The sequence below is a fragment of the Dreissena polymorpha genome, chromosome 1, assembly GCF_020536995.1.
Source record: "Dreissena polymorpha isolate Duluth1 chromosome 1, UMN_Dpol_1.0, whole genome shotgun sequence".
Classification (NCBI taxonomy): domain Eukaryota; kingdom Metazoa; phylum Mollusca; class Bivalvia; order Myida; family Dreissenidae; genus Dreissena; species Dreissena polymorpha.
This window is the reverse complement of record NC_068355.1, coordinates 123,791,537-123,799,860: the sequence shown is the minus strand read 5'-3', so window position 1 is coordinate 123,799,860 and position 8,324 is coordinate 123,791,537. Positions and strand designations below refer to the sequence as shown.

At 35.1% G+C, this 8,324-nt stretch overlaps 1 protein-coding gene across 1 annotated transcript; it reads left to right on the top strand.

The window, feature by feature from the left end:
- The first annotated feature begins 3,367 nt into the window (after nt 1-3,367).
- Nucleotides 3,368-7,086, top strand: LOC127866961 (uncharacterized). The gene is made up of 6 exons (XM_052407832.1): nt 3,368-3,485; nt 4,327-4,408; nt 4,598-4,699; nt 5,042-5,198; nt 5,813-5,988; nt 6,911-7,086. Exons 1-6 carry the CDS (start codon nt 3,443-3,445, stop codon nt 6,978-6,980), a joined length of 630 nt encoding a protein of 209 aa, XP_052263792.1. The 5' UTR covers nt 3,368-3,442; the 3' UTR covers nt 6,981-7,086.
- Nucleotides 7,087-8,324: the final 1,238 nt, after the last annotated feature.

Below are 8,324 nucleotides of genomic sequence, written 5' to 3'. Positions count from 1 at the left end.
TGTTACTTTTTACAAACTGACATGAACAATGCTTTTGCTATTTACCACAGGTTCAGGAGCAACATTACAAGTTCGAATATGCGCTTAACTACATATAAATCATATTTTCTATATTATGGGCATTTTTCACTGTTGAATTGAGCTGAAAAGAATTAACAGGTAAAAAGAGTAAGTTAAAATGTGGTTACTTACCAATTATCTGCAACTCATCTTGCTACCAGTTGTTTATAAAAATATATTTTATATTCGATATTTTACGTGACTCACCCAGTCCTGTAAGCCGAAATGATCCGTAAAACAAAAGTGTGTCTTTGTGTCGTATAAACGAATCTTCACTTAAACTAAATTAAGGTTCACATTCTACATGCGTGATCAGTTGTCAAACGAAAGTACGGTTGATATTCAAATGCATTGTTTTTCTCTTTCCGGGAAATTGTTTTAGTATGTTAATGCTGCATTAACAAATATAAGTGTATATGAAGTGAAAACACCAAAAATAAACAACGGTTGCGATAGACACCTTTAAACTATTAGATGCCCATAATATCACTTTAAACTTCACACGAACATCAGTTGATAATAAATGAATATTTCACCGTATTATAACATTTACAAATTAACTTCGTGAAAAGCAACATTATCAAGAGTTTTGGAACGTAGTAAAGCACAAGAACAACGGAATTTTTTGCTTTTGCTGGATTGGAAAACTTGAAATACAGTTAAGATAAACAGATACACACGATCTGTTACATATGTGATATTATATTCATGTTAGTTGTATGCAATCTTAGCTTGCCTGACCAGTCATTTAAAAGATCAAACAGTCGTTGTCATTTCATTCGATGTGTTATTTAATTAACGAGTTCAGCCGTTATGTTTAAAACTGAGCCGTTGGAAAATGGACTGCAAACGATTTTTTTGAAGGAGTTTATTGAAAAATATTTACGTATTGAACAAAAACACGTGTCCGATTATTATCTACAAGATAAGTATTGATGCAAAGCATCAAAGGGCGTCGGGAATTTTATTGTAAAAGGCACTCAATGAAGTTACATGGAACGATTTTTTTCTACTGTAAATATTAATATATTGGCCGATTATTTTAAACAAAATAAAAAAAGATACTGGTATAACCATTATCTATGATTTTGTGTTATAACCCCCAAATAACCATTATCTATGATGTTGTGTTATAACCCCCAAATAACCATTATCTATGATTTTGTTTTGTAACCCCCAAATATTTCATAGTTCATTTTTATTTACATTGGTTTCCTTTTTTTACTGGCATCCGTGTGCAGTTTTCATTAATGGAACAGAACTGTGTAGGTTTTAAAAAATCTGCTTCATCTTGTAAGCGTAATTTCATATTTTTCTCAACTTCAAGGGGAGATGATTCTGAACTTATTCTTACGTTGCTTATTTACGATAGGGGTTGAGTACTCATTGATATGAAAACACTGTAAAAGTTTTAATGTGTTTACGAACCCCCCCCCCCCCCCTCTCACACATATATTTCATGGGCATAATAAAAACAAAAAATGGTTACAATAAAACAGCACATTTATCTAAACTAAAATGTCTACATCAAAACAAAAAAGTTAACATAGAACACAAATAAAATAATTTGATTCTACTGGGGCTCGAACCTTGGGCCTGTCACATGTGAAGCGAGCGTGTAACCACTTCACTACGGAACCGCTTGAAAAAAATACCTTCTTACTTAGATATTAATAAGTGACTGTAGTGTAACGGTTATCAATAAAGCAATAAACCGTGTAATCGCTGTCGTCTTATAAATTGAAGAAAATACGCGTTTGCCCAAACTCGAACAGCAAAAGTCTGCGCTATTGTTAGAAAAACCACAAAATAAATATATTTTGATTATGTATTGTTTTTATACAAAACCAGAAAGTTTCACCGGTTCGCGTATTTGCCCAGTCTCTGTGATCTTTTATTATTGCCCAGTCCCTGTGATCAGCTATCAATTAAAAAAATTAGCTTTGCATTATTGGCAATAAATGTTGTAGTAAATGTAATAGGCACAAATGCAGTACTTATTTACACTAATTTACACAAAAAAATCACCACTATGCAAGATATTCTGACAACAAAAATATATACATTGATCCGTAAAATAACTTCTCCTCCCATAAGCGGAAAAAAAACGTATTACATACTTGTCGCCGCACTTCAGTGCGACGCCAATTAGAAACCTTACGATACTCGGACTGAAATACTGTTGTATTTTGTTATCATGTACAGAAGACCACATCTGATATCCGTTTCTTTCAGTGCGAAATCCGTTTCTGTATTTAAAAGCTCGGAAAACCGGACTTTTGAATGAAGTACCGTACTTAGTGTAAGTAATACTTGATTTTGCGTAATTGGATGAAAATCGCCCTGCGGGCTCGTGAAATACCACGTCACAGATGAAAATCTTTTATTTTATCTAATCAACGATCTGATAATAGAAATGCAACGATGTGCTTAGAGTGAATTTAACAAACCTCAAAGTATGTATTTTTTTCCTTATAGTATATCGTTACACAAAACATAAAAGCGGACTGTACGACTCGTTTTCGATTTGATTTCTGAATACAATTCAATTCAAACATCATAATAACATATAAAGACCGAGGTGCTAGAGAGGATAATTAGGGCTCATTTCAAAACAACGTCTTTATCGACATTCCTCAATTCACGACACCTATTTCCTATCCAACACTCGGATTGAAAAGCTCAAAAGAACAATAACAACAATAAGATGCTTACTATGGTGGCTGATAAGTGTCTACACGCCAACATTGCAACTCGCAAAAAACGACCAATATAACAGTCAATAACAATGTAGGTACTCGTCGCAAAAACGACAAGTGGGTACACGTCAGTTCTACATCAGGATATATTAAATCTCTCGTTTTCTTCGGCAAATTGTGTTTGCTCGTTGGCGATCCCTGGCTGTCATTTTGGTGTGTTGTCGGGTTTGAATGGCAAACACACGTTTATTCGCCAAATACGACGATTATAAAATATGTCACCACTTCGTATTAGCTTGTTGGTATTTTGGCGTCGTTAAAACCCAGAACGACAAGACGGATATCAACCGCCTTAAATAACGTATACTCAGTAATCAAAATCATTTAAAACATAATTTAATTGCTTATCTTTCCGTAAAAGTTTTATTGACAAGCAACGTAATGTATCATTCTTTTATAAGCCTTACAATTTCTTAAAGATAATGCAAAATACAAATATAGCTCATGGGAATGTATGTTGGTGACATTTTGTCACGATCGTAAAAAAATTACGTGGACTCGTCGTGAAGCATATGTAGTTCATTACATAATGCCGAACTGGTTGGCATCGGTTAAGTGGAACAACTCGATAGCGCTAGTCAGAAAGGCTTCAGTTAGACGACTACGTACCATTAGTGTTCAATATGGCGATAGTAACGGTTATCTTGATTGTTTCGTGCTTTTCAGGTAATGTTTTTTTTATATATATTACATTCGAAGATCATAGCCTTTTTAAAATTATGATGTTGTTGATTTAACTTTGTTGTTGATCGTAATGTGTTTTGTAAATCAAGTTAATTTGGTTTTGTGGTGTGAGTTACATGTATCTTATATCATCGAGCTTATTTCTGGATTTTCGGAATACGAGGTTTGATTGTGTTAGTGACATATACACCACCATCCTAGAGTTATAAGCCGTCCGCAATTACTTGGAGCGGTATGAATCCACGGCGCATAGGGTTATTTCCCTTTCATATAGACATTTATATACATCGACGGATAGGAGCAAAAATGGGATGATTTGGTTTGCTCAGAAAAATTTAAGTTGTCTGAGCGGGTTGCGAACCAGGGATATTCCGATTTCTAGGTTAGCGGCCAACCACTAGACCACAGTTCAACATGTTTGTTAAATAAGCATTGTTGAACACCTAGAGAGTTGAGCCCTCGACCAAGTTCAGCAAGGACTGGTTAATCAAAGATAAGATTATGCATTAGTGGTTAAACGAACAACCGATAGACAGACATAAAGACGGATTTCTGAACGCTCGTCGACTGATTTACTGACCACTTGTCGACTGGTTCACTAGACGCTTGTCGACTGGTTCAAATGACGCTTGTCGACTGGTTCTCCGAATGCTTGTCGACTGGTTCAGTGAAGGATTGATGACTTGTTCATTAAACGCTTGTCGTCATATTACTGAACGCTTAATGACTGCTCACTTGACTACTTGTTTACTGGTTGGATTGTGTTATTTGTCTTTATTGACCAATTTATCGTATACACCTTTATGAATACTGTTTCAATCAGCTTGCCTTGCGAAAGACGGCGACAGCAATGTTGGTCCTGGGGAAATCAATGCAGCGCTAGAAAATCTGGAGATGCACTACAGGAAAGTGTTTTAAACTTACATAATGATAACTTGTTAAAACCAAAAACAGTTTAACACAAATCTTATATATAAATTCAACCATTCAGTTTTATGAATATAGTATGACACTTTGAGACATCTTTTTAATTACACAAAAATAGTCAGTATAACATATATGTATGATAAATGTTTCGGCTTTTAATATTTTAGTGACCATCTGTGTCACGATATCCGAGATCTTAATTGTGCCCGTCATCAGGTTATGCATGACGAACAAATCTGTGGCACCGATGGAATTACATACAGTGACCAGTAAGAACATGTTTCCGTACTCCTTTTCTCAATAGATATATAGCTTTTTTAATAAACAATTTTATGAAAACGATCTCATACAGTTTTTATCAAATGGATTCTTTAAAAAGAACGAAATATATTTATTTCATGTTTGTGTTGTTTTAATTACAATTTTGTTGATAACACTACACATAGACACTCTTCATGAAATTGAACAGTTTTGAACAGTAGTCGATATACTCTAACCTGTTCATCCAGAAGGTTATACGGTTTTTACAAGGCAAAACAAAAAGCACCATGACTGCTTGATTACATACATTTAATCAGGTACAAGTAACAACCGCACCGTATCATTTTCAGTTGCCACTTTGCAAAAGAAAGATGTCGCCACATTTTACGCCAGTTGACGCCTGTAAATGTCGCCTTTCACGGAGCATGCAACACAGACGCCGTGCATTCCACTGTAACGCTAGAAGTGACAACCACACACACACAGACGCATGCTTCTGTACAACAGGTAAATGTCTATTAAGTTACGTGTTATACATTTTAAGAGTACCTTTTTATTCCAAGTATTATTCTCTTTTAAAAAAAAACGAAGTGCAATGCACTATGACGCCAAGCACGGCGCGGTAAAACTATACACTGCCGACAGCGCATTTAAAGAGTATCAACAAAACAATCATACATGAATTTAATATGACAGTTTTACCAAAATTTTAAAAGGACATGATTCATAGTTTACATCGTCAGAAGTTCAACAAAGTAATCATGGCAACAAGCGACGATCTAACACACATTTTAGCAAATATTTAGGATAACCAAAATGCAGCCATTCCGATATCTCTAGATGAACCTGGCACTTGGTAAAAGGGGCTGTATACAGGCGCAAAGTGTCGTCCTAGATTAGACTGTGCGGACTGCACATGCTATTCAGGGATGACACTTTTCGCCAAGACTGTCCGCATGGACTTTCGTTGAGACGACACTTGATTCAAACAAAGAATGCAATACATGCAGAAAGTGTAGTCCCAGGTTAACATGTGAAGTCTGAACAGTCTAATCTGGACGACACTTTACGCCCATGCATTAAGTCCAGTTTTCCCAGAGCGAGTTTCATATTCCTTTCAGAGTTCCACTCCATCTACGAATGTCGCATCAACGTCTGCCGCGGTCACTTCCCTGACGACTACGTTGACTTTGAATCAAATATTCGCCAACGCGTTCTGCCAGCAGGCTTCATACGTTACGTGCTCCAGCGACCTCGAAGTTCAGTGTGGCTCTGACGGCCAACTGTACCCAAACAGGTCCGGGCCTCTATTTATTATTTTCATTTTTACAGCAATGTCAATCGAAGACCTATTTGGTAATAACTTACAGCATTTCGTATTTTTTTCAAAAGAATGCTCATTAAAAAACGTAGAACCAACAGATGGATTAATCGAAGCATCTATATGTCGGAGCAATTAAGGGAAATGTAAAGTACAAATAAATTAAACATATGAACATGTAGTGTTTATATAATTAATGAAAGGGGCCTTTTCACGTTTTGGTAAATTGACCAAATTAAGAAATGTTGCTTCATATTCGCACATTTTCCATTTTAGTTATGATATTTGTGAAGAAACAGTAATACTGAACATTTACCATGCTATAAAATATCAATTATATGCATCTTTTTTTCAATTTGAAAACCTGAAAAGTATAGATATAAAGCGTTGCAACGCGAAACGATTGAATAATTTAGAAAGTTCTGTTGTTGTCGTTATGTTTTGTGAAACTACGAGGATGGCTTATATAAAGTAAAACATACATCCCCCGCATAACATGAGCACGGACAAATGTTTAAATTTATCAATATAAAGCATTTAATGACAAACTTCAATACATTCCAAAATCTGTGAAAAGGCCCCTCTAACACAACAATAAATTTAGTCCATGTCATTTTCTTTACGGGTCTTACAGATTTTAAGTTGATGTTCCTTTCGAATAAATAATAATTTACTATTGTATATTTTCTTGATACTCATCCGTCCTCGTATTCACAAAACATGTTTGCAATCAAAAATAGATTTTAACTGACATCGGTTTTAAATTTTGTCAACTACAATGGAAATCCATTTGAATGACAAGCAAAATCGAGTTTCGATTGCAAACACTGTTTTGTGAACGTGGGGCCTAAGGCACATGTTTATTATTTACAATTAGTCCATCACTTCATTTTTTCAGATGCGAACTTGCCAAGGCCAAATGCACGATGCCGACTCTAGACGTGGTTGACATCTCGAGATGCCTGTGATAGGTCACGTTCAAACCACACGCTCCGAGTCAAACTATGGGAAAATTGATTGCGAGAGTAATCACAATTTGGAATGAAAGCAAACAAATAAAAGCAGCGTTATAAAGTCATGTGTTTATGATAAATTAAACCTGCCTCTATGCCACAACCAAAAACTTCTAAAGATGTGTGAATAAAACGTACGAAAATCCTGTTCTTACTAGAAAACATTAGCCCTTTTAGGTACTGCTGTTTTGTCTGCGAAACATCTATCGCGTCTCAAGTTTTGTCTGAATTGGAAAGGCGTCTGATATTCTTCAATACTTAATTACTCGTTCTAACCTGTCAAAGACGCCAAATAAGGACCACAATGGAAATAAGAGATCACTCTCTTTTTTGTGCCATCCTTGGTACTGTGTTGCATGACATGGTTAATTCTCATGTTTGTATTTTTATGTATTATTTTATGAATACAACATGTTTGTTAATTGTGTTTGCACCATGATACCGAAATAAATCTATCTATCTATCTATGGTAGCCACATCTGATTCGAATTTAACATAACTTTGCAAAATTGACACTATCAACAGTCGCCTTGCCCATAAACACTTAAGTTTCAGTATTTTTTCACATAATGATGTTACTATGAAGATATCCAAAACACGGTTTCATCTGTTACAAATTTAACACTGGCCGTGCACAACTGCTGTTTTATAAGGATGTTTCAATGCATTGAAGGCGTTTGCATATTACATATTGTTACAAATAAAAAGGTTGGTGGTTTATACTTTTTGGTTTGTAGATAATTCACTTGTACTATTCTACTGTATGAAAATGAATGTTCATCATGGATGACTTCATCAAATGACTGCGTGCCTTTGATACTGGTGTCGTATGTTTGCTTTGAAAGTATGTTCTTGTTATTTTCATGGCTATATTTATTTAAATGTAAGATTTGGTGATAAAACACTAATTATATATTAATACAATTGTTTTTCAATTTATAATATATTAATATTGTTTTGAGGAGCATCAGGAGTAAATATTTAAGTTCTTGTTATTTAGGGTTTTATACGTTGAATATATATTTAAACAAATTATTACGTTTCGCATCAAATACTGGCCCAATGACCGTTCTGGATTTTTTGGGGGGCATAAATCAAAAGATCGCAGTGTTACAAATGTGTTGCCCGAGTTAAATAGATATTCACGAGTTTACAAGATGACACAGATATTGTTATCTATATTTTCCTGAACCGCTGGACTGCCCATAGCACGTTGTTCTATTAAAGTATAGGACACGGAGTTAGATATCATGACTTAGAGTGGCACCACACGTATTGTCCTTAAATGTCGAGCGTTGT